At 44.8% G+C, this 24,608-nt stretch overlaps 3 protein-coding genes across 8 annotated transcripts; 2 read left to right on the top strand and 1 right to left on the bottom strand.

The window, feature by feature from the left end:
* Positions 1-6: 6 nt before the first annotated feature.
* On the top strand, positions 7-5,682 carry LOC128265586 (O-acyltransferase like protein). The gene is made up of 3 exons (XM_053001698.1): positions 7-414; positions 2,461-3,394; positions 5,216-5,682. Exons 1-3 carry the CDS (start codon positions 23-25, stop codon positions 5,348-5,350), a joined length of 1,461 nt encoding a protein of 486 aa, XP_052857658.1. The 5' UTR covers positions 7-22; the 3' UTR covers positions 5,351-5,682.
* Positions 5,530-17,892, bottom strand: LOC128265585 (spectrin beta chain). 6 transcript variants are annotated; one of them, XM_053001691.1, is made up of 8 exons: positions 17,699-17,890; positions 8,172-14,392; positions 7,901-8,097; positions 7,669-7,837; positions 7,175-7,225; positions 6,919-7,025; positions 6,202-6,368; positions 5,530-6,129 (listed from the first exon to the last, which is right to left on the bottom strand). In XM_053001691.1, the coding sequence occupies exons 2-8, from the start codon at positions 14,218-14,220 to the stop codon at positions 5,943-5,945; spliced, it is 6,927 nt and encodes a 2,308-aa protein (XP_052857651.1). In that variant the 5' UTR covers positions 14,221-14,392; positions 17,699-17,890; the 3' UTR covers positions 5,530-5,942. The 6 variants fall into 6 exon arrangements, with proteins under 6 accessions (XP_052857651.1, XP_052857652.1, XP_052857653.1 ...); XM_053001692.1 differs by having other exon boundaries at positions 17,703-17,890; XM_053001693.1 differs by lacking the exon at positions 7,175-7,225.
* An 890-nt stretch (positions 17,893-18,782) lies between these two features.
* LOC128265569 (integrator complex subunit 2) lies at positions 18,783-24,063 on the top strand. Its single transcript, XM_053001657.1, has 3 exons — positions 18,783-19,812; positions 21,307-22,943; positions 23,026-24,063. Exons 1-3 carry the CDS (start codon positions 18,997-18,999, stop codon positions 23,882-23,884), a joined length of 3,312 nt encoding a protein of 1,103 aa, XP_052857617.1. The 5' UTR covers positions 18,783-18,996; the 3' UTR covers positions 23,885-24,063.
* The last annotated feature ends 545 nt before the right edge of the window (positions 24,064-24,608 follow it).

Genomic DNA, 24,608 nt, shown 5'->3' with positions numbered 1-24,608 from the left:
AAAGTCCTTTCGGTGCTGGGATATGGATGCCAAGTTGGCTTACGTCAAAAAACCAAAATTTGAGACCCATTTTTTCAAAAGTGGGGCTGTGCAAATGCTCTTTTCAGTGGTGGGTGGAACCCTTCTGCTTACCCTTGTAGCCTCCAGTGGTCTGGCCCAGTACTCCCGCATTTTGGGATGCTTCGATCTGGCTAGCAACTGGGAGCTGGCATGGAAGCCAGTAAATCCCTGCCAGGAGAACAAAGCCATCAACGGCCTGAGGGTATTCACCGCATTCTCATTAATTGGCGTGCATGTGGTCTGGTACAAGTACTTCACCGTGGACTCCTCGGTCGAGATGCTCGACAAGATCGTGTCGATGACTATGCGGCACACTTATTGGCCCAGCATGGTGGAGATCTTTTTTGTGGTCAGGTGAGGATACCCAATTGCTAATCCATTTGTTAGGTCTTAAGATAAAAATGGATTGATATTCCAAGCCGCTGTATTTTAGGTTTATATAGACATGTTAAAATCGTACTAACAACTTTAAAAAACATAATCACCAAAAAAAAACTGAACGTTTATGTGGCTTGAAAATTATCTACAGACAGTATTAAGTATAAGTATTAATTCAATACTAAATTACATAACCCCTATACTTTTTATTTCATTTGTAAACCGAACAGTTTAAAGGTCTTATTTTTAAAACACCTTTGTACCCAACAGCTTAAAATGTATGTTTCTATGACAATTTTTTTTGGGTGATAATAAAACGAAAGAGTTATATTTAAACTCATCGTATCTGAATAAATACCTTTCTTAAAAATGGTCTTATATTTGTTAACCTTCATTGGTAGATATTTCCAACATAATATAATTTTCAACAAAGAATTGAGAATAAAAAGTGTTGCCTGCACGAAACGTAATATTTCAAACTCTACAAATATGTATGAATTAAATATGGTCTAATATTTTTATTCCTGCATAGAAAGAAAAGGTAATTACGCTAAAATTACTTAAAAGTTGATTGCTGGTTATATTATTTTAATAAAATCTTGTTTACTACTATTAAATATATGGATTACTATTGTATGGATTACAGTGGACAACAAATCAAACTTCCGCTGCGTAGGCATCACTTCAGACTTCTTGTTTCATACCAGAATTCTAGCTCTTAAATCTAGACGGATCATTGAAAAAGATAAAAACTAATATATACATTAGGGCGGCCCAAATTTGAGGGTCTGCGCATTGGATTCAAAGTATATCACTCATATGCCTTAAATCAAAATACAGAAGTTTGCAAGACATTTCCGAACCTCTAAGGTACATATATTCTAGATCAGTACCACCAGGAGTGTCGATCTAGCAATGTCCGTCCGTTCCTATTGACGAGGTAAAATTATTGTGACGATCGCACCTTCAACTCCAAAAACCTCTGATATTGTGAGGACTACTTTTTATTTTACCAAAAAAAATTAAAATTTTTTATTAAATTTTTTTTGTAATCGGCACAAAGCTGCAATATAAAATCAGCCTTGTCACTTTACTATTTCAAAGCAGCGTCCGATTACAAAACGAATTAAATACAAATAAAGTAATCTTTTTTTAAGCTGAAAATCATTATAGCTTCAATGTTTTTAAACATATACGAATAAATATCTTTTTTTTGCAAAAGCTGCAAGGGTATATAAACTTCGGCTTGTTGAAGTTTGCTTCCCTTCTTGTTTTTAATTTGTACAGGACTAGTACCCATTTTTTATTAAACTACGTCAGGAGTTGTTCCCAAACGGCTTGTATATTAAAAAACCGAAGAACACTTTCTTTCCTTTGAACACAAAATAAATGTGTCTATAATAACCTTGCTTATATTAATAATAATATGACATCACTGTTTACTCCAATACGAATTTTTCATAATCGAATTGGATTTGCATAGATTTCTGCTCATTCAAATAAGCATGAAATGCTAATTAAAAATATATAAAAAGGGTTGCAAGGACTCAAGGACTCAAAAATGAAAAGAAATCTATACTGGTGTTTCCAAAAAAATCGTTAAAATGTGAACACGAAAACCTTATTTTGTCTAAATTCCGTAATTATTTTACTTGAAGAAAATACATTTAGGAAACGTAAATAGCCATTAAAAATACCATTTTAACTATATAGCACGTATCCGTAGCTTTAGTCGTTTAGAATGAAAAACACATTTAAGCTTCTTTATTTTTAATTTTGTTTTGATTTTATTTAAATTGGAAAACGATATTATGTATGAGTTTTCAACTCATATAGGCATAAAAATCGGAATATAAAAATCGGAATAGCTGCAATGGCGCATAAGCTTTGGCCTTCCGAAGAAGTTGGCTTCCCTTCTTGTTAAGAATGGATTTCAGCTGTTTCGCCAACAATTTTTAGAAAAATTTAAATTTTATACACGAATTAACCCTTCCACCCCATTAAATATCTTTCCGATCGCAGTGGCTACTTGACAGTCTTGAATTTCCTGAAGGACGAGCAGCTGCAGCAGGAAATCGCCGCCGATGGATTCTGCGGTAATGGGCGTCGCTACCTGGGACAGTTTATACACCGCTACTGCCGACTAGCTCCCCTGCAATTTGTGGTTATACTGGCGGGTGTGGTCATGATGGAATACCAGCGCCAGGTGTCCGTGCTGCACATAAGCGATCCGCAGGACGAACTCTGTCGGCGAAACTCGATGCGCAACTTTTTATTCATCCAGAATCTGTATCCGATTAAGGACATGTGCGGATCGTGGACCTGGTCACTGGGCTGCGACATGCAGCTCCACATGCTGGCCATGCTGCTGCTCTTTGGCCACACCAAGCACCCAAAGGCGGTCAGATGGATCACACAGACGCTGATGATTGTCAGCGCCGTGGAGTCGATTGTGAAAATGGAGGTCAGAGAAGTGGGCGCCAATTTCGAGGAGCTGTACCACACCAACGAGTGGTCCTACATGAGTCCCCTCATCCGCATGCTGGCCTATATAGTGGGTGGTTGGTATGCCTACACCCATGTCAAGGGTGTGGCCACACCCTTCGACTTGCTAATGCCCAATCTCTGGGTCAGGATGGTAGCCGTTGGGGCGATTGGCTGGTTGGCGAAACAGGTGACAATGGATCGGTTGCCGGCCACCAGTGTTATCTACACCTTTATGGTCGTCCTGCGGGTGCTAGTCACTACGCTGGCCGGTCATCTCATCCTCTGTGGCACCAAGTCGGACAGCAGCGAGTCCTATGCTCCCACCCGCTGGCTCCTGGCGATCCTGCAATCGGAGCAAGTGCAGCGCATCAGCCGGTTCACCTACGCCATCTACCTGTTGAATCCCATTGTCATCATCTACTTTTACCACTCCTTCAGCAACGAAGTGAAACCGGACAACACCATGATAGTAAGTTTTTAATATATCTTCGATAAGAAAAAGACTTTCACTTACGTCGCAGCTAATTAAAAAACATATTCACATCTAAGAACGGGAAATATCCAATAACCTTTGAGTAAAAACTGGTCTTTTTTTTTATCTCACATAAATATAATTTTTTTTTAGAGCTAAAAACTTATCGCCTGAGACCGATAATTATGTTTTTAAGTTTTCTTTAAGCAAAGATGATTTAAATACATAATGTGTTTGTAAATAAAATGAAACAAGAAAGTGAGCAAACGTGGGCAAGCCGAAGTTTATGTACCCTTGCAGCTATTGGAAAAATTAAGCATCTAAACTTCGAATTATATGAGTACCCGCTAAAAACCATTGAAGCTATGATAATTTTAACTTCAATTATTCGATCGTTTCTATGGCATAAATAAAATTAAAAGTATAATTCTGAAATTTTAAAACATTCCAATATACAAAAAAAATTAAAAGCAAAAATTGAATATTAGAGAAATTAAAATCTTGTTTCCTTTTTTTTTATTTTCCGATTATGATATAGTCTTCCGATTTTGATCAAATTTAAACCGTGATGCCAGTATAACAAACCATTACTAAATATTAAAAAACTATACAAAAAATTAAAAACAGCAAAGTTATAATTTTTTTTTGTTCATTTTTTTTAACGGATTGTTCCTATGGGTCGGTTATTACTCCTTCACTGCGTTGCAAACTTCTGACTGAAATTATAATACCCTCTGCAAGGGTATAAAAAAAAAGAAAATAAAATTTGACAAGCCAAAGTTTATGCTCCCTTGCAGCTATTAAATATTCTTTAGACTATATTTTGATTTTTACTCGTACATGTCTAAAAACAGCGAAGCTTTGTCAATTTTCCTTTGAATTTTTTCGTTGTCCGATTTTGATATAACTAAACCCGTGTTCTAAAATAGAAACCCATCACTAAATTAAAAAAAAAACAAAATGATAATTTTTTACCATTTATTTGAATGATTGTTCCAATGGGACCCATGTAATATAGTCGTTCGATCCAGCTCGTACTACCTGCAATAGAAATTAGACATTTGGAAAGGTTTCCTAATATAGCTCTAAAAATAAAATATTAGTATGCGTTGAAAAAAGAAAGGACGGACGGACGGAAAGGTGAGGTCGGCTCTCTTAGTAATGCTGATAAGGAACATATATACTTAATAGATCCGATAATGTCGCTGCGTTGCAATTTTTTTTGATATAAGTCGGGACAGGACAGATCAGCCTACAGGTTTTTATAGCTCCCGTAAAAATAATCGGGAAAGAAAGGGAAATGAAATGTTATCTACGTTGTTTCTCAATATATCATATATTTATACTCTGATATAAAGTAATTTGTAGTGATTTTAGAAATATGATTTTAATTTTAGCCATTTATCATATAGTCCCCATAGGAACGATCGGAAATGTAAGTGAAAATATAAATAATATTAAAACATTTTTTTAAATTTTTGTAATATACTTCGAGTTGGTTTACTAACTCAAAATTAAAGTTTTCATTTTATTTGAATCGAACAACGATATCATATAGCTGGCATAGGAATCATCGAAAAATTCAGCGGAAAATTGAGGGTATAAAGAGTATCAACTTTATATAAAACAGTAGATCGATTTTGGTTCATTCTGAGTTTTATACTACCAGAACACAGGAACGATTTTTGGGAAAGTTGAATACCGATATCTTTATTGACTCGTATGGTGATGTTGATCAAGAATATATGTACATATATACTTTAGAGTGTAGGAAATGTGTCTTTTATTGTCCCATTTAATCGACCACTTTCGTTCTAGATCCTATTTACGATATCCTGTTCGGCGATCTGTTACGCAATGGCCATTGTAGTAACACTGCTCTTCGAGATCCCATACAACCGGATGACCCATCTGCTGGCTAATTTTAAATCCTCCAAGAATAGAAATCTATAAATGCCACTGGCTAAAATTTCTCAGAAGATGTACCTCACTAAAAGGAAATATTCGCCTTAATATTCAATAAACGTTTAATTGGTAAAGTATAGCAAGCTAAATGCAATGGAAAGCCCCCACATCAAATTGATCTGACTGCGAAAAACGAGAGCGGTGGTAATTAAGCAGTTCGTCAGCAATTGGTGTACTTTAAAGGAATATTTCGTTTATTTATCGAATACATTGAAATGCATACACGAGTTGATTTCCTCAAATTTTTTGTTTGTTTTTTGTATTTTTTTATCTTTATATTACTTTGTATTTGTTTAAATAAATAAGATACATACGTTTAATCATAATAGCAGTATTTATCGTGCAAATTTGATAAGCATAATAATTGTTTACGTTTTGCTCGTTTTGCAAGTTTTTGTCGGTTTTTGTTTTTTTCTCATTACGAAATAAGTTTAAATATATGAAAAAAAAATATATATTTGCTTCTTCTTAATTTTTGCTGTATAATTTTTGTCGTTTTGTATTATCATTTCTCATCATCTTTTTTTGTTTTGTTTTAATTAGCTGCTCTTGCTTATGGTTGCGTTGCGGGGCTGTTAGTTTACTTTTTCTTTAAAGTAAAAAACGATCTGCGCTTTGGTTCGTCCTTTTGTGAGGTGGCGGGCAGAGTCTGGGATCTGCTGGCGGCCACCGCTGTCGAATCGCTCTGTGCTTTCAGGGAGGTCACCCACTGGGACATCTCGGTGTCGTCATGGGCCTGCAGCAAGAACAAGGCGCCGTTGGCGAGCCTGTAAGTTGTAGAGAATATTTACGATAAGTTTCTGAGTAACATTCATATGACGCACTAGTTTAGTACTCACTTCACTCGCAGCACGTGCTTCTTCTTGGTGTAATCACTGGCAATTTCAATGGCAGCGTTTTGCAGGTCGTAGCTGGGCTCACCGCGGAAGGTCAATTCGGGATTACTCTTATAACCCTTCTGATCTTTGTAGAACGTAATGCGTCCAGCCCGGGCAGCCATGTATACCTGAGACAAGAAGACAGTGAATTAAATATTTTACTTTCTATAGGTGAATCCATCTCAAATGATGAGGTTGAAAACACTAATCTATCTATTTACACTAATACTTATAAGTGCGGCCAAAATAATTGAATTCTTTTTTAAGAGCCAGTATAAACTTAAAAAAAAATCCGCATTTTAACTTTTTATGAAAACATTATTTTTAAGTTACAAATTTTTAAAAATAGATCAGTTATTAAAAAAATTGTTATTCCTATCAAATGTTCAGATGAACGACAATATTATAACTTAACTTTTCTTAAATATTTCCAAAATGATTAAATATCGTATATTAAAAAGTGAATTTTTAACACTTTCCATTTTCCTTGAAAAACTAAACCAAAATAAAAGGTTTATTCTCATTTTGCTGATTGGTAAGTAAGCATTATGATTAATTAAAAGGAAAATTGTCTTGTGCCTTTTAAGTATTTTATTTTACACTTTACATTGTTGCACAATAATTATTTTGACAGGTATTTCTAAGAGCAATTAAATCGGCAGACTAAGTGTATCTTACCTTGTCCCAAGATCGGTTAGAGGCCTTCTTGGTGGTCGAGTCCCACTCGTGCTTTCGTGTCACATAGCCCTCGTGACCCTCGCCAGCGCCTGGTGTTGCTCCCCGCTCTAAGAAACAAGCAAATAAGTGATTAGTTTTGAGTTCAGGGGCCAAGACGATCCAAACATAAAAATAAACACAAACGGAATAAGTAACATTCATGGGACCACATGAGCCATGTGCCATGGATCTGCGCCTGGCTAATGATCGTTTATACCTGTTTGGATCTCGACAACGCGCTCGAACTCGACGGCCGTGTCTTTGGCGGCTTCACGGGTTTAAGTTGATTGGTTAGTTGGTTAATCCGTGGCGGGGTGAGTTTGGTTTGAGTTTGGTTTAGTAAGCATGAGTGAATGACAGAGAACGTTTAGAGATAAATTGGATTGGCTTTTTGTGGTTAGACGAGATTTGGAGCGGCATCTTGAGTGCTATCTTGACGGGGACGTTGACAGTGCGGCTGGGATGGATGTGGATATGGATGTGGATTTGGATGCGAATGTGGAGGAGGGCTGGACTAAAACATTGGCTGGTTAAAAATATTTTAATAGAAATATACGTTTACATCTTATGGAATTCGTTTTTAAAATATGCTGACCTTATTGTTTTGAATTAAATTAGAGCTAAACCTCTTTTCAACTTTAATGCTATAAACGTATATTTCTGTATTTTTAACCATCCTTTGTATCCCACAAGGAAGATTATGTTTCATACCTGAATCATCGTGCGAAGCTCCAACGTCCACGTCGTCGCGCCGCTCAGCCTCTCGTTTGGCCTGTTCCGCCGCCTCCGAGGCGGCCTTGGCCTCCTGCTCCTCCTTGATGCGTTGTCGCTCAGCCTCCTCCGCCAGCTCCTGACGCCTCTTCATTTCCTTAAGCTCAAACTGGAAGGGAATAAGGGTTAGCACAGGTTACAAGTAAAATGCGTTCCCATGCGAAACACTCACTGTTGTCAAACGCTCGAGAGCACTGAAGCGTTCCTCTTGGGCGGCGGCAGATTTTTCAAAGGCTTCGTGTTTCTTGATCAGGTTCTCCACCTCGTCGATCGTGTGGCCCAGCTCTGAGGAGAGCAGGTAGGGCTCCTGGGCAATCAGCCAGGCCTCGGCCACGGCAGCATCTCTGGCGAACTGGTACACCTCCAGGACTACACAAATGGGAATTGGGAGATCAGTGTTAAGCAAGGGGGGGCAATTTGAAATTGAATTTCGGTGTACTCACTCAGCTGGAGATTCTCCCAGCGCTCCTCCCAGCGGCGGAGCAGGGCACTGCGGCTGTTGTTCAGCGACATCAGGCGATCCTTAATGTCCGCGGAGGCGTAGTGGTTGCGGGTGAGCAGCTCCTTGCCCAACGAGATGCACGCTCCGAAGTTGTCCTCCCTCGTGTCGATCTCGGCCTTGAGGCTCTGGTGGTTGTTCATCAGCAGCTCCACGCCGGACACGTCGCGCGGCTTCTCCGAGGTGTTCATTTGGCGGACGAGGTCCTCCATCCAGATCATCAGGATGCGCACCATGTTGAAGAAGCGGAACAGATCGCCCGTATCGGCCAGTTTCTGTTTGCGGGCGCCGCACATCGTCTGCAGATTGTCCCAGGCGTGGAGAACCTCCTGTTCTCGATTGGTTATCTCCTTGGCCTTCTCACCGGCATAGGCGTCCTGCAGTTTGGCCGACTCCTCTTGGATCTGCTGGACCTGTGAGTATAGGGTGATGAGGTCCTGCAGGAAGTTGTAGTGCTTGCGCTGAAGCGTCGACACGGAGCCGGCATCGCGTCCGAGTTCGTCCGATACGCCGTGCTGTTTCTCCAGGATGCGGCCCAACACATCCTTGCAGTCGTGGAAGAATTTGTGCAGCTCCCGGGAAGCGGCCAGCATTTGGGTGCGGGTTTCGATTAGCTCCAGCAGGTCCTGCCACGATTCGTTTAGGTTGTCCTTCCATTCGGCGATCGTGGCGGAGTCGGAGTGCCCGGCCTGGATGAGATTGTCGGCAATGCCGTTCACCTTGGCCACTCGCTCGCCACCCACGGCCTCTGTGTCGCGGGCGAACTCATTGAAGCGCTCCGACAGCAGGGTGACGTGGTCAAAGTCCTGGCCAAGTTCCTGGGAACCGGCCACCACCTCGCGGTCGGTGATCCATTGCTCCAGATCGTCCACCTCGCGGCTCAGCATGAACAGCTGCAGGGCCTCGTTGAGACGGGCCCTCCTCTCGCCAGCCAGATCCTTGAGCCCGGCATAGAGTTTGTCCAGCTGCGACTGCTTGACGGCCACGGCATCGCCCGAAGAGATGTCATCCCCGCTGAACTGGCGCGCCACCTCGCCCAGCTGGCGAATGGTGTTGGCATAGTCCTCCACCGACTGCTCCAGGTTCTCGTGCTTCTTCATCAGATTCTGGGCACTGATCTCGTCCTTGCCGCGATCCTCGACCATCATGTAGAGCTCCTGTTCGCTCATCCATGACTCCGCCTCCTGGGCGTCGAAGAAATACTGTTGCACCTTCTCCGACTCCAGCAGGTGCTTCCGGCGGTTCTCGATGGCATCCTTGAGCTCCTGCCACTTCTGGGTCAGATCGCTGATCAGCGCCTCGAACTTCTTGGCATCCTCGTGGCCCTCGTCGATCAGCTTGCGGCCATTGTTGCAGATGGCGTTGATGCGCGGCTCGTGGTTGTCGATCTCTGTGGCCAGCGACTGGTTCTTCTTCTTGAGGACATGCACATTGAAGAGCGAGTTGCCGTAGTCCGGCGAATTGGCCACCGGCAGCTTCTCGTCGATCCAGAGCTTCTCGTCCTCGACATCGCGGCAGAACTGGAAGGCTTCCTTCTTCTTCTCCAGCGCCTTTTGACGCTCCAGCAACGGGGCCTTAATCTTCTCGAATCGCTCGAGCACGGCCGTCTTCTTCACCACAATCGGTTCGATCTTCTCCTCGGGCACCGTCTTCTGCAGATATTCGGTCTGCTTGTCGATCTCCTCCACTTGGCGGGCCTTGACCGCCATCTGGGTCTGGATGACCTGCTGCTTCTGCATCAGGATGTTCACGGATGTCAGATCGTTGGCTGTGTCTCCGCTGACAATCTGCTTCTCCAGATCGGTAATGTAGGAGTCGATGTCATCGCAGGTCTGCTGGACAAGCACCTCGCGATTGGCGTCAAACAGCATGGCGCCCTTCTCCTTGGTGTGCACCTCCAGGTCATCGAACTGCTTGGCCAGCTCCTTGAGCTTGGGCTCGATCACATCCTTGAACTCGGGCTTCTCCTTGGACAGCTCTTGGGCGGACTTCTCCGCCTCGAACAGGCGCTCCTTATTGGCAGCAATCTCCGCCTCGAAGGCCTGGTGGCGCGTCCACTTGGAGTGGATGGTCTTTGCGCTCCTGTACGACTCATCCTGCGAGGTGGCGTACTTCTCCTGCACCCACTCGGCCAGCTCTTCCAGATCCTGCAGGAACTCGTGCAGTTTCACCTGGTTCTTGAGCTTCTCGTGCTGATCCAGAGCTCGCTGACGGTTGTCATCCCGACGTCCGGTGATATTCTCCGCCCGCTTGCCAATCTTGTCCGCGTCAAAGTGATCCTTCTCGACCAGAGTGTCGGCCACCTGCAGCAGCGTGTTGATCTTGTCATCGTTGGCCTCCATGGTGGTGAGGAAGGCCTCGTGGCGCTTGAGCTGGTTCTCGGCCTGCTCCAGGTTGACTGGGGTGTCGTCCTTGCTAAGGAAGTGCTCCTGCTGGCTGAGCAGGACTTCCGTCTGGCGGGCATCGCGGTTGAACAGCTGCTGGTCCAAGCTCTGCGACAACAGAACCTGTCGGTTCTCCCACATCTGATGCAGCTCCTCCCAGCCATCCTTCAGGGCGTTCAAGCGCTCCCGCAGGAACATGTACTGCGGATCGTCCGAAGTGCTGCCCTCCGAGGTCAGCCGCTCGCCGTACTCCATCATGTTCTTGTAGTCCTCCGTGTAGTTGTCAATCTCCTCGCGGATCGATTGATGTTGGTTGAGCAGCTTCTCAGCCTCTGGCAGGGATGTGGGCGTGTCCTCGGAGGCCACGTCCGTCTGGGTTTTGGTCAACCAGGTCTGGAAGTGATCTAGATCGCGCAGGAAACGGTGAAGATCGCCAGCCTCCTCCAGCTTCGAGTCGCGCTCCTTAAGCATCTGGGTTAGCTGCTCCCAAATCAACTCGATCTGGGCAATGCGCTCGCGGATGATCTTGGCTTCCTCCGGATGCTCATCCTCGATGCTGTTGGCCTCGCGCTCCAAGCTGGAGAGCTTGGCCTGGATGGCGGCCAAGTCGCGGTCCATGCCGCTAAGGCGACGCTGCAGTGTCATCACACCGGTGAGATCCATCTCCAGACTGTCGGTTTCGGTGAGGATGCGCTTCTTGTCCTCGATCCACGAGATCGTCTCGCGGCACTCGATGTAGAAGGTCTGGACGCCGTGGGCGGACTTCAGATCATCCATCTTGGCCTCGGCCTTCTCGCGCAGCGTCGACCACTCCTGGTTGAGGTGGTTCTGTCGCTCCAGAATCTCATCGGAATTGGGATGCTCCACATGGAGCAGCTGGCGAGCCAACTGATTAACCACGGCCACGCGCGAGGCATTGGCGTTCATCTCCTTGTCGAAACCCTCGAAGCGATGCTTCATGATCTCGACATCCTCGATATCCTTGCCCGGTGTCATTGTGTCCAGCATCTTGGTCTTCTCCTTAATCCATTGCTCCACTCCATCTGCCTCGGACATGAGCTTGTACAGGCTGAGGGCATCGAGCAGTCGTTGCTTGCGCAGCTTGGCCAGCTCGGTGAGTTCCTTGTACCGGTTGTCGATCGCCTCCAGCCGCTTGTCCACACTCGCCTTCTCCGCCTCGTTGAGCTTCAGACTCTCCGCCTGTTTGTGCAGGGCGTCGATCACCTCGGCGTAGTTCTTCAGCTCGTCGGCCACATCCTTGTGCTTCTTCAGCAGGGACTGGACATTGGCCTCGTCGCGACCAACATCCTCGCTGGAGACGATGCGCAGGGTGTCCAACATCCAGTTGTCCACATCGTCGGCATCGGCAAACAGCTGGAAGTACTCGACGGCGTTCTCCAAGCGCTGGCGGCGGTACTTGGTGAGGTCCAGCAGATGATCCCACTTGGAGAGGATCTCCTTCAATCGGTCCTTGATGCGGTCCGCGCCGAAGTGGCCCTCGGTGATCAGCTCCGCCCCGACCTTGGCCACATTCTGCAGCTGCGGATCGTGCGACGTGATCTCCGACTCCAGGGCCTTGTGCTTGCTGAGCATCAGATTGACGGTGGTCAGGTCGTGGCCGACCTCATCCGTCGAGACAATCTGCTCCTTCTCCTTGATCCAGTTCTCCTCGTCGGCGGTGTCCCAGTAGAACTGCCACAGTTTGCGGCTCTCCTCCAGGCGGCTGCGACGTTCCACAGCCAGACGAACCAGCTCCGCGTAGGCATCCTCCAGCTGCTGGACGCGGGACACAATGATCTCTGGATCGCAGGGCTTGTACGACTCCGGGTCGTCGCTCAGGAACTTTTGCGAGTTCTGAACCACCACCTTGACGCGCTCACCCAGAATGTTGATGTCGGCCTCGACAAGCGAGTGCTTCTGCAGCAGATCCTCCACGCCCATCAGATGCTTGCCGTAGTCGTCGGTCATCAGCAGCTGCTTGATCTCCTCCATGTTGTCCAGGATGTAGAGCATCTCCTGGAAGTTCTGCTGCAGCTGCAGCGAGATCTCAAGACGCATACGACGCGCCCTCAGGAGTTCCAGCAGATAGGTCCACAAGCGCATCACATTGTCCTTGCGCAGCAGGATGCGCTTCACATCGTGATAACGCTCCGATTCCAGTTCATCGCAAACGGCCACCACCGCCTGGACACGCTCCTCGTAGGCGAAGATGTCGGTTTCGATGGCCTCGTGCTTCTTGGCCGCCGCCTCCACGGCCGCCAGATCGAATCCAAAGTTGTCCTGGCTGACTAGCCGTTGGTTCTCGGACAGCCAGGTCTCGCGCATCGAGGCCTTGCGATCAAAGCGGGCGGCCAGCTGCTCCAGTTTCTCCTGCCGGATTAGCTCCTCGCGCAGGGCCAACTCGCGTTCGTGCTCGGCCTTCTCGAGTCGCTCCCAGGCCTTATTGATGTCCGAAATCATCTTGCCCTCCTTGGGTGTGTAGGGCTTCTGGTTGTTGGCCCGCATCTTGGACTGTAGGGTGAACAGCAGGACTTCCAGGTTGCCCTTCTCCACGAACTTGGGCGGCTTCTCGATGGTGCGGTAGTTGGAGAACTGGGCCAACTGCCCTTGGACGCCGGTGAGCGAATTTTCGAACTCACGTTCGCCCAGCGACTGGATGGTCGTTTCGATCCACTTAAGCAGATCGCTGGTGAAGTGCTCGTAGTCGTGGACCATCTTGTCATTCTCCATGGCAATGCCAACCACTTTGCCAATACGCTTGCCCTGCACCGTCTCCTGTTTGAGTTTGCTGAAGTAGTGATAGTAGGTGACCACGTACGTGATGATGGACTTCTCGTCCGGATGCTCGACGAACACATCCTCCGCATCGAGGAGCTTGGCCAGGCCCAGTTTGTCCTCGGCCACATCGAAGGCGTTGTTCAGATTGTGGATCGCGTTCGTCTTCGAGAGCTTCTCGAACTGAACCAAATCCGGACGGTGTTTGTGGATGATGGCATTAAAGGCCAGGCCATCTCGCCACGAGGTGGTGAAGTTGCGCACGTTCACATTGTGATAGCCGGCTGTCTTCATCTGGCACCAGAGCAGAAGAGCGTCCTTGGCCGACTTGGTCTCCTTGTTGTCCACCTCCTCGATGGTGATGTCCTGGATCTGGAAGCGCAGGATGATGGTCCAAATCAGGCCCAAATTGAGGGAAGCATTGCCATCGACTATGTCATGGGAGCCAATATTCTCCAGATGGACGCGCTGTTCGCGAAGGAACTGCAGCGCCTTGTCCACATTCTCCAGGCAGTGAATGCGCATCTTGCCCTTAGTGGGTTTGGGCAGACGTTCTCCGGACAGGACCTCCAGCAGCTTGATCAGGTGCTTGCCATCCCGCATATCCACATAGAGATCGGCAATACGGCAGTTAACACGGCAGAGATGCGAGTTTACCCACTTGGTAAAGGTTTTCTTTTGCACACTCTCGCGCTCCTCGGCCAGCGCCTTGATCCTGGACCGCTCGAACAGTCGGGAACTGGAGTTGCCGCCATCGTACTCGTACTCATCGATGTACTCGTTGCCAGGACCCTGGCTGGGATCCCAGCGAACAATCGAAATGTCCGTTGTCATGGCTGGGGATCTACGGTTTCCACAGTGCTTTCGTGCTTAGTTAGTTCTTTTCTAGTTGCTAGTTTCTAAAGTGTCGTTTCGTTTCACGGGAGCTCGCCACTCCTCCGTTCGTTGTTCCTCTGAGTTTATCCTTTAAGTCCAAACCGAATGTGTTACCTTCAGAAGAGAATCACTGGAAAAGGCGGTGGGAAAATCGGTTAGATAATTTACAGCGGTGGGTGATTCATTTTTTTTTTTTTTTTTGGGTTGGATTGCGTCACACGGGTCGCCGGGGTCACCACTAGAATGTCCGATCGCAATTGTGACTATGACTTAAAGCGATTACATCACGCCGTGGACGGAAAAAAAGAACAGAAGTGGGGCGGCCCTCCCCCAACCGGATTCGAATGGCAAAACCGTGAAATTGCAGGAAATTCAATTCACAAAAACCATCGAAATAGCAGACCGAACGAAATATATAGCACATACGGTGGCGAGGGCAAAAATATATATAATATATACCCATAACAAGTACCTAATTACTAAAAGTTTACTTTGCATGCGGGTCTAACTCGTTTGGGGGTATTAGCTGAGTGCACTAGAGGCTATTGTGTTTAATTGATATTTAATTGGTAATTTATTTACAAAATGAATTTTTTTTTGCTGTGTATAATAACATTTTTATTGTTTTTGAAAATTTTATTTTGTATTATTACATACATACGTACTTAAGTGTTTAGGTATATATGTGTGCTTATCACATAAACCTAATTAAGGTCTTGGGTATTTGGTTATTTTTTTTAGAGAAATTCATCAGACAAGAAAGGGGTATATAAGGGTATGAATCAACAAAATAATAATTTATTATTTATTTTTAAGACTAAAATTCAGTTTAACAACTTAAATTATATCGATATTTAAATGCAGCTATTCACTGTTGACTCAAGTTAAAACGCTATCTTGATGACCTCAACTGTAAGTATACATCATACATTTCCATAAACCATGCTGGGCCCAGTTTCCATTTTTATCAGCGAGCTTTTTATTTTGTCTGTTTTTTGCCGATTCAAATGGTATACTGGTATTTCACTTTAATCGACGTAGCCGACGATTTGAAATTATGACCCATTCACATGACGACGACCCTCGAAAACCCATTCAGTTTCACACGTCGCAGCGTTTTTCACACTTTTGCAAGCTTTTGGGCTGCAATGAAAATGAGCCAAGTACTAGGGCTGTACTTTTTCCGTTTAATGTTTTTTGTTTGTTTGTTTGTCGCTGTACTTTCTCCCCGGCTTTCACATTTCAAATTAGAAAAACAAAGTAGTAAATGCAGAAATTTAGTTTTCCTTTTCTATAGTACTTTTTCTTATGCTTAACTGTCCTTTTATTTTCCAATTTAATTAATGCATTTTGATTTTTAGTTTAGTTTTATTATTATTATTTTTAGTGTAACTCATTAATACGATTTTTTTTTAATGTTAATTCTAATTTCCTTTTCTTATACTTTTTCCAGTCATATTGATTGTTCTGATACTTAATAGTGAACTTAATTATTGTCTAATTTTCTAAGAGTCATGTTTTCATAGTTTTTTCACTTTTATAAAGAAAAAACTAGCTAATTGCGATATTAATTTAATAGTTTTTATTTTAGTGTTTATTTTAACAGAACAACATAGCCTAGGTCAAAAATAGGAACACTGATATAAAGGAATATTTTTGCTAGGCTGTGTATAACAATGTGTTTTTGTTCTAATGTCCTTTGACCTTTATTCCAATTCGTATTGGCACAGGTGCTGGGGTCATTCCCTTCTACGCACACAACAACAAAAGTTTTCCCTGCTCTTGTTCCTTCGTTATCCTCCTCTTCTACTATTTCTCTCACAATTAAGTAAGCTGCTGATTTCATTTGTACTAATTTTATGAGAGCACCACAACAACAACCCTACTATGGCGAGAATTGTTAAAACAAACAAAAGCAAAATCAGCACACGCATACACGCATCTTCTATCTTAGTATTACGTAATATTTTTATTAAACGAAGCTTAAAACTTTGAGAGAGCGAAAGCGAACAACAACAAAACTGGAGCGACAGAGCGCGCGAGTGTATCTGTGTATCTGAAAGGTGGTGCAGCTAGAGTGGAGGAGTGGAAGTGGGAGGAAGAGAAGCAAGGGTGGAAACTGCATAAGTCGCTCTCGCAAGCAGCTCTGTCTCTTTTGCACACCCCAGTTTGATTGTTAGTGCTTTTGAGACATAATTATGATGGCCGATCCTCTTGTTTTGAGTGTGTTAATCACAGAGAGAGAGAGAGAGAGCCGAAGAGAGCGGGGCGTGGATGTGGATTTGTGTGCAACTGTAAGTTCAATTAAACAGGCCAAGAGTTCAACTTTGGAAACTTGGAAATGAAACCACCACCAAAGTTAAGTTTAGCTAAAGAAAACCAGTTTTCCCTGCCATTTATGAGCAAGTTAATGAGTTTTCGGTGATCAATTGAGTGTTTATTTGTGTGCGTGTAGGTGTGTGTTGTGTTTACAACTGTACGTGTGTGATTTGTCATCAACAACAACCTAAAACACAAACAAACAAACAAACACACATTGGGCAAGTGCAGCTATATGGATTTATGGGTTTTCACTCCTAACGACAGGGCATTGGTAAATTGAAGAGTGCTCTTTTTACAAAAGGAAACTTCAACTCGTGACCTCTGTGGGGTGGCGAAAAGGGGAGGGGAGGAAAAGTAGAGAGAGTGGGTAGTGTGTTGCCTATTTTTAGTATTGGTGAGCACGTAACTGTATTTCAGCCAAGTGCATAGGCGTATGCGTATCTATGAGGAAGAACGAAGAAAAGAGCGGACCGCTTGTATTTCATAAACTCACAAGCAAACGAACGTCTTTATATATGTACATATCTATCTCCGATTAGACGATAACCGTGTATTTCATTTTATCACCAACTGACGCAAATGTTACTTAAGGATGGCGTTCTTTTTCACAGCCTTTTTTGCTTTTTTTTAAACTTCAGTTTCGGCTTAAGCATTTATGCATTTGGTGTAAATTAAAAAATAAAAAAAAATACGAGCCACACCACGTCCAATTCGATTACAGTAATGAGGCAGAGGCAAACACACACACACTCACGCACTCTACGCGCTCTCACCGAAAACCGAATGATGTCATCAACGGCGGCAGAGGCAGCGACGTCGGCAGCGGCAAAATATATGAGCTAGCAGGCAATTTTAATCGATGATGTTTTTATTATGTATGTAGCAAAATCACTGAGTTTAATATTTAGCACACTTTCCGTTCGCATCCTCTGTCCCATACACTCACATTCGTTAGATACTTTTACACTCCGCTCTCTTTTGCCACTTCTGCCTTTTATTGGTGGCTCCTTTTTCGTGGCCTATTCACTTGGGCGTTGGTCTATTTCACATTTTTTTGGCCGCTTCGGCAGGCTTTTCGCGCCGTTTTCACTGCACTGCGGCGGCTTTCACTTACCTACTCGATAATTTTGCTGATCCACTCGCCCTAATTGATTCATAAAACACAGTTAATTTCATAGATTTAGCACGTTCGACTAAAAATCTTCGGTCTGGCGGATGAACTTCACTTGGCGAGAATGGAAAAAATGTATGTATTCAAAACATCGCGTTGCGAACGAGTGAACGAAGTGAACCAGCGCGAGATGTCGCTAAAAAACGCCGACTGCGCAGTGTGACCGTGCCGAGGTGCAGCCAGAGAAAGAACTGGCTACAAAATAGCTAAGAATTCCCTCCAGAACTCGGAAGATTTTAAAAAATTTTAGGTCTGAGTATATGGAATATATGGAATAAATAATTACTGCTCAGCTTAAGCTTTAATTTGATAGCTATAAATGAGCTAATATTTTATCGCAAGACTCGAAAGAGCGTTAAGAAATAATTTACCCATAATTTTAAAAACTATTGGCTTGAAGCCTGTCAGCGCATCTAGATAATTTTAATATTAAGAGCATTAGTCATTTATAAAAATATAAATTAGCATAAAAACATTATTTATACAATGCTTATTTGTATTTATGTTCTTGTTATATATTATTGATCATATAGCTCCCATAGGAACAATCGGAAACATAAATGAAAAAAAATGCTTTTCTTAAATTTTATTTTTGTTGGTTAATGGTTAAATATTTTAGAATTACGGCTTAAATATCATTAAAATATTATGTGACTCCCATAGGAACAATCGGAATATTTCGCTATTTTCTGAATTTGTTTTAAAAACCCTTTTGGAAATAGTAAAAATTTGATAGTTTTACGATTTTAATTTAATTCAAAACGGAAAATGATATCATATAGCTGCCATAGGAACGATCCAATAATTGAGCTGAAAATCATCAATGCATTTAGACATATACGCATAACAATCGAAATTTAAGTGTTTTCAAGAATATTAAATTTAAGCAATTTCTGCAAGGGTATAAAAACTTCGGCTTGCCGAAGCCTGCTTCTTTTCTTGTTTTTAGTTTGTTTGCTCTTCGGTATATTTTTAATAAACTGAATAAGGGTGACTCCAAAAACGGATACCAGCTGGTATCTCTCGGCGTTTGCAACTCGACCACACTGGCGACGAGTGTTGTGTTTTTGGATGCGGATTGCAGTGGATTCTCGGATTCTCCGGCATTAAATTCTCCGAGATTAAAGCAGACCCGTGCCGGGATCTCCAGCACGGGCAGTCCGCCGGCCAGGCCAACAGAGAGAGCAAACCATCAGACAAGGATAGCCGGGATCAACAAGTTGGGACGGGATACGGTCAAGATGCCGGTGAAGACGTACGATGTTTCGCCGCGCGTGTTCTGCGCCATGCAGAACCTGGACATCACCCTGCTGGCCAGCTACCCGGAGGCGGAGATCCGGCCCGTTCTGCCGTCGCTGGTGCGGATGAGCCTGTTGTCCCCGCTGGACAACACGGAGTCGTCGATGGAGTCGCGCAAACAGATCCTGGCCGTGCTCATCGGCATTGAGGTGGTGAACAGCATTGTGTCCTATCTGCAGGTGAACTACCATGAGCTGGAAAACGAGCTTAAGAAGGAGCTGCAGGCGCGGCAGAAGTCGGCCTTCTTCGAGGGACAGCAGCACGAATATGGACTCCAGTCGGGCATTGCACTGGGTTTCGAGCGGGCGGACGTGGCGCGCAAGGTGCGGGTGGTGCTCTCGGAGATCTTCAATCTGCAGCAGCAGGTCTCAGAGCAAAAGCCCGCCGCCCACTCGGAGATGCTAGACGATGGCATCTATTTGGAGGAGGTCGTGGACATCCTGTGCATTGCTCTGGCCGAGCTGCCTTCCCTTCTTAACATCTTGGAGCTAACGGATGCCCTTGTCCATGTGCCCAACGGGCACCGCATCATCTGCGCCCTGGTGGCCAACTTCCCTGATTGCTATCGCGATGTGGTTTCCCACGTGATCGCCAATTGTGACGAGGATGGCACCGATGGCAAGCACCGGCTGATGCTGCTCATGGGACTCAGCGAAATGAATCCCTCACAGGCTCTGGCCAATAGGTCCATGTGCGTAGACATGCTCAAGGTGCCGTCGTTCATGCTCAAGCTCACGCTGAAGCATCCAGAGGATCTGGTGAGTAGGGTAATGTTTACCAAAAGGTTCAAGTATGGTGTTAAGCTCGAAACGATTTAGGCTCCACCCTACTTAAAAATCATCGCAAAAGTCTTAATTTATTAAGCCTGGTACTCCACCTGAATCAAAAAGCCAACGAAACGAAAAGCTCTGAACAAACATTGCTGGAAAACATTTTTATAAGCGATCTTTTTTAATTTGTGGGTCTTTGAAATTAAGAATCGAGTTATTTAATATGTAGTAAGTAGGGAATACTTACCAGAAAACTAAAGATGTCTGATTAATACAGAAAAACATAAACGTAAATATTAATTGGAAATTGTAAGGCCCGCTGCCCTAATTAAATTATTAAGTATAGCAAAACATACACATAAATATTATATATGTTCCATGCTTTATTTTATTCCCTTGCAAAGAGTACTATAAATTCAGTCAGAAGTTTACAATGCAGTGAAAGAGACATTTCCGACCCTATAAAGTATATATATTCTTGATTAGCATCACTAGGAGAATCGATCTAGCCATGTCCGTCCGTTTCTTCCCAAACTAGTCTCTCAGTTGTAAAGCTATCTGCATGAAACTTTCCCAAAAGTTGTTTTCCTGTTAGGTAGTACATAAGTCGGAACAAGACGGATCGGGCGACTATAACATATAGCTCCTATAGAAACCATCGGAAAAATAAATGAAAAAAATTATAAACTGCTTTTTTTCCTTTTAATTCTTCGACATATAGTAATGGTTCAATATTTTAGAATTACGGTTTAAATTTCATCAAAGTCGGACGACTATAACATAAAGCTCCCATGGGAACAATACAAATTTTAAAAATATGTATCTTTTCTATTTTGCAATTCTATTTTAAATTCTTTTTGACTTATTAATAATTTTACAATTAAGAATTACGCTATTAATTTTATTAAAATCGGAAAACCTGCCTTAGGAACTATCGAATATTTGCTCTGCAAAACACCATAGCTTCAATGTTTTTAAACATATACGCAAGTAAATCATAATTTTTTAATTTTTTAGGAATATTTAATTTTTGCAATAGCTTCAATAGGTGGTTCGGCTTGCCGAAGTTTGCTTCCTTTCTTGTTTGCACGATAAGTAAGTTGCGTAAGTTGTTTAAGCCCGAAAAGTTTTTAAGATATTTTTGATCTTGAAAAGCACATATATATTATTAATTATATATTAATAAATATATTAAAATATATTAATTTTTAATAAATTTTGTTATTCCCCATACTTCATCGAGATTAGGAAATAGTAGTTAATATATTGTGTGAGCGATCACAAAAGAAAAGAAAAGAAAAGAAAAGAAAAGAAAAGAAAAGAAAAGAAAAGAAAAGAAAAGAAAAGAAAAGAAAAGAAAAGAAAAGAAAAGAAAAGAAACGAACGTCTATTGCCGTCTTCTTCTATTCTACGAATGTCGATGTGATGTGATGATGCATTTTGGACCTTTTGACAATAAACTCTGTTTATGTTTATCCACAGATTGCGTTCCTCACTGGTCTGCTGCTGGGCAATGACCAGAACCTGCGCTCTTGGTTCGCCGTTTACATCCGCTCCAGCCAGAAGCGCAAGGGCGACGCACTGAATCTGGTGCGAGTGGAGCTGCTGCAGAAGGTGGTCCAGACCACGACCAATGCGGCGGAGCTGCGGGACTTTAATCTGCAGGGAGCGGTGCTGCTGCGGCTGTACTGTGCCCTGCGTGGAATCGGTGGGCTGAAGTTCAACGACGACGAGATCAATGCTCTGTCCCAACTGGTCACGAGCTGTCCGCAGGCCACGCCCTCGGGCGTGAGATTCGTGACGCTGGCGCTGTGCATGCTCATCGCCTGCCCCTCGCTGGTGTCCACCATACCGCTGGAGAACAAGGCGGTGGAGTGGCTGCAGTGGCTGATCCGCGAGGATGCATTCTTCTGCAAGCGCTCTGGGACCAGCACCTCGCTGGGCGAAATGCTCCTGCTGCTGGCCATTCACTTCCACAGCAACCAGATATCGGCCATCAGTGAGATGGTCTGCTCCACCCTGGCCATGAAGATACCCATCCGACCGAACAGCACGAACAGGATAAAGCAGCTCTTCACGCAGGACCTGTTCACGGAGCAAGTAGTGGCACTGCATGCGGTGCGTGTTCCGGTCACTCCGAATCTTAACGGCACCATTCCGGGCTACCTGCCGGTGCACTGCATCCATCAGCTGCTGAAGTCGCGGACCTTTCTCAAGCACAAGGTGCCCATCAAGTCGTGGATCTTCAAGCAGATATGCAGCTCGGTGCGGCCAGTGCATCCAGTGATGCCGGCCCTGGTGGAGGTGTTTGTCAACACGCTGATAATACCGAATCCCACGGGCAAGGTGAACATTGATCACATGCACCGGCCCTTCACTGAGGCCGAGATCCTGCACGTGTTCCGCACATCGAAGCTCACGTTCTTCGCCGAGGAGCTGCCACCGATGGCGGAGAGTGAGGAGCTGGCGCAGATAGAGGTGACTTGCCCACTCACCGCCCAGCTGCTGATGATCTACTACCTGATGCTGTACGAGGACACGCGGCTGATGAACCTGAGTGCGCTGGGTGGACGCAAGCAGAAGGAGTACTCGAACAACTTCCTGGGCGGGCTGCCCCTGAAGTATTTGCTCCAGAAGGCGCACAACTACCACCATGACTATCTGTCGCTGTTCCATCCGCTGCTGCGACTGATCATATCCAACTATCCGCATCTCAGCATGGTGGACGACTGGCTGGAGGAGCACAACTTGGCCCAGGGCAATGCCACCGTGGTGGTAAGCAAGCGTGAGCTGAAGCCGGAGCAACTGGATCGTGCCCTGGCCGCCATTCAAACGAAGCCGCACCTGGCCATCCGGGTGTTCAAGCAGCTGCTGCAAATGCCCGCGGAAACGCAGGCGCAGTATGGGCAGCAGCTGGTGCAGCATCTGCCGCTGGTGTTTGCCAAGTCGGTGCCGCGCTACATCAAGGATCTGTACAACGATATCTGGCTGCGCCTGAATGCCGTGCTGCCCACCACCCTGTGGATTATGTCTCTGCGGGCGATTACCAACAGTTCGGACTCGATCAACCGGCGGACCTTTGCCAACGAGAGTTTGCTGGAGCCCATGGAGGTGTTGAGGTGCGTATCGCCGGCATATCCCCATATATTACTCACCCGCCTTCTGTAACCCGCATTCCCGCATTACCCCCTTGCCCAACAGTTGCCCCCGCTCGGTGTTCTGCTCGCCGTATCTGCTGATGATCCTGCTGCGCATCCTCAAGGGCAGCCTGGCCGCCTCGAAGACCTATCTAAACGTGCACATGCAGCAGAAGCAAGTCCTGGACAAGAACGGTCTGGTGCAAACGGACGCGGACCGGGAGGAGCTGAAGACCACGCTGATTGCCTCGCAGGAGAGCGCAGCCGTGCACATTCTCCTGGAAGTGCTTGAGTACATGGCCAGCAAGGCCTCGGATCGGGTTTCCCACCTGGAGCTGCGCGAGATACAGGGCATCATTGGGACGTATGTGCATCAGGCCTTTATCTCCGAGCCGTCGCTGGCCAAGCTAGTGCACTTCCAGACGTATCCGAAGTCAGTGATCCCCATGATTGTGGCCAGTGTGCCATCGATGCACATATGCATTGACTTCGTGCACGAATTTCTCAACGTCACCGAAATGGACAAGCAGATCTTCACCATCGAACTGACCTCCCATCTGGTCCTCAACTACTCGATACCCAAGAGTTTGGGCGTCTCAAAATTCTGCCTGAATGTGATCCAGACGACGTTGTCCCTGCTCACCGCCGCGGCCAAGTGCAAATTCCTGCGGAATGTGCTGCCAGCGATGGTGCGGTTCGTGGAAACGTTTCCCATCTTGGCCGACGACTGCGTCAACATCCTGATGACCACCGGCCGCAGCCTGCACTCCCAGTCGTCGCTGGGAGTGACCACCATGCAGATGCCCCTAACCGAAAGCGCCAAGCTATGCTCGTACCGGGATGCCCAGCTCCACATCATCATGATTGAGGACGCGTTCAGGGCGCTGGTCACCGCCGTCATGCAAAAGTCGGAGCTGTATTAGCTGGATTCGATCCCGCCTTGTACATCTTAAGCACCCCCTCCTCCCGCCACCCAGCTGATTATAATAGTTCTTGTAAAATTGATAACAACGACAAATGACCAGAATAAAATTGTAATGCGTGCAAAGTTGGCACTTTATTAACAGTAAATAAAGAAATGACCAACTTGTTTTGAGCGAAACTATTGCATTTTCAGTGCGATCGCCAAGCAATTTGAAATTTGAGTTTGACTGTAAATATATGATACAATGCAATGCAATACTCGAACTAAGTTTTAGGTCAACAAGTTAGGACTGTCACCAACAACAGTTTAAGTAATTTAAGTTTATATTTATACCCTTACTGAGGGTATTATAATTGCAACGCAGTGAAGGAGACATTTCCGACCGAAGGCGGAATGAGCCGGATCGGGCGGCTATAGCATATAGCTCCCATTGGAACAGTTGGGGAAAAAATTAATAAAAATTAGAATTTTTCTGTATTTCAATCTTTTTTGTAGTCCTTCGATATTAAGTGATGGTTTATTATGATCAAAATCGGACGATAGTCATATAGTTAATATGGAAACAATCGGAATTTAGATGTTTTATATTATTTTCAATATGACCTACTCAACTCGACTCAATTACAAAAGCTGAACGAAAAATGGATATATATCTTAGTTTTAAATTAATAAGATGAAAATTGTTGTACGCAAACTATTTTTTTTTTCTCTATACATATATG

This window comes from Drosophila gunungcola, unplaced genomic scaffold, assembly GCF_025200985.1.
Source record: "Drosophila gunungcola strain Sukarami unplaced genomic scaffold, Dgunungcola_SK_2 000136F, whole genome shotgun sequence".
NCBI classification, from domain to species: domain Eukaryota; kingdom Metazoa; phylum Arthropoda; class Insecta; order Diptera; family Drosophilidae; genus Drosophila; species Drosophila gunungcola.
This window is presented reverse-complemented; position numbering and strand designations above follow the sequence as displayed.

Bases quoted from the DNA above. Each gene is read 5' to 3' on its own strand.
- LOC128265586 (XM_053001698.1), top strand. From the start codon at position 23: ATGGATGCCAAGTTGGCTTACGTCAAAAAACCAAAATTTGAGACCCAT. The intron at 415-2,460 runs GTGAGGATACCC...TTCCGATCGCAG, and splicing joins GAGATCTTTTTTGTGGTCAG to TGGCTACTTGACAGTCTTGA. The intron at 3,395-5,215 runs GTAAGTTTTTAA...CTTTCGTTCTAG, and splicing joins AACCGGACAACACCATGATA to ATCCTATTTACGATATCCTG.
- LOC128265585 (XM_053001691.1), bottom strand. From the start codon at position 14,220: ATGACAACGGACATTTCGATTGTTCGCTGGGATCCCAGCCAGGGTCCT. The intron at 7,226-7,668 runs GTATGAAACATA...AAACCCGTGAAG, and splicing joins AGCTTCGCACGATGATTCAG to CCGCCAAAGACACGGCCGTC. The intron at 6,369-6,918 runs GTAAGATACACT...TTCTTGTCTCAG, and splicing joins CTAACCGATCTTGGGACAAG to GTATACATGGCTGCCCGGGC.
- LOC128265569 (XM_053001657.1), top strand. From the start codon at position 18,997: ATGCCGGTGAAGACGTACGATGTTTCGCCGCGCGTGTTCTGCGCCATG. The intron at 19,813-21,306 runs GTGAGTAGGGTA...GTTTATCCACAG, and splicing joins TGAAGCATCCAGAGGATCTG to ATTGCGTTCCTCACTGGTCT. The intron at 22,944-23,025 runs GTGCGTATCGCC...CTTGCCCAACAG, and splicing joins GAGCCCATGGAGGTGTTGAG to TTGCCCCCGCTCGGTGTTCT.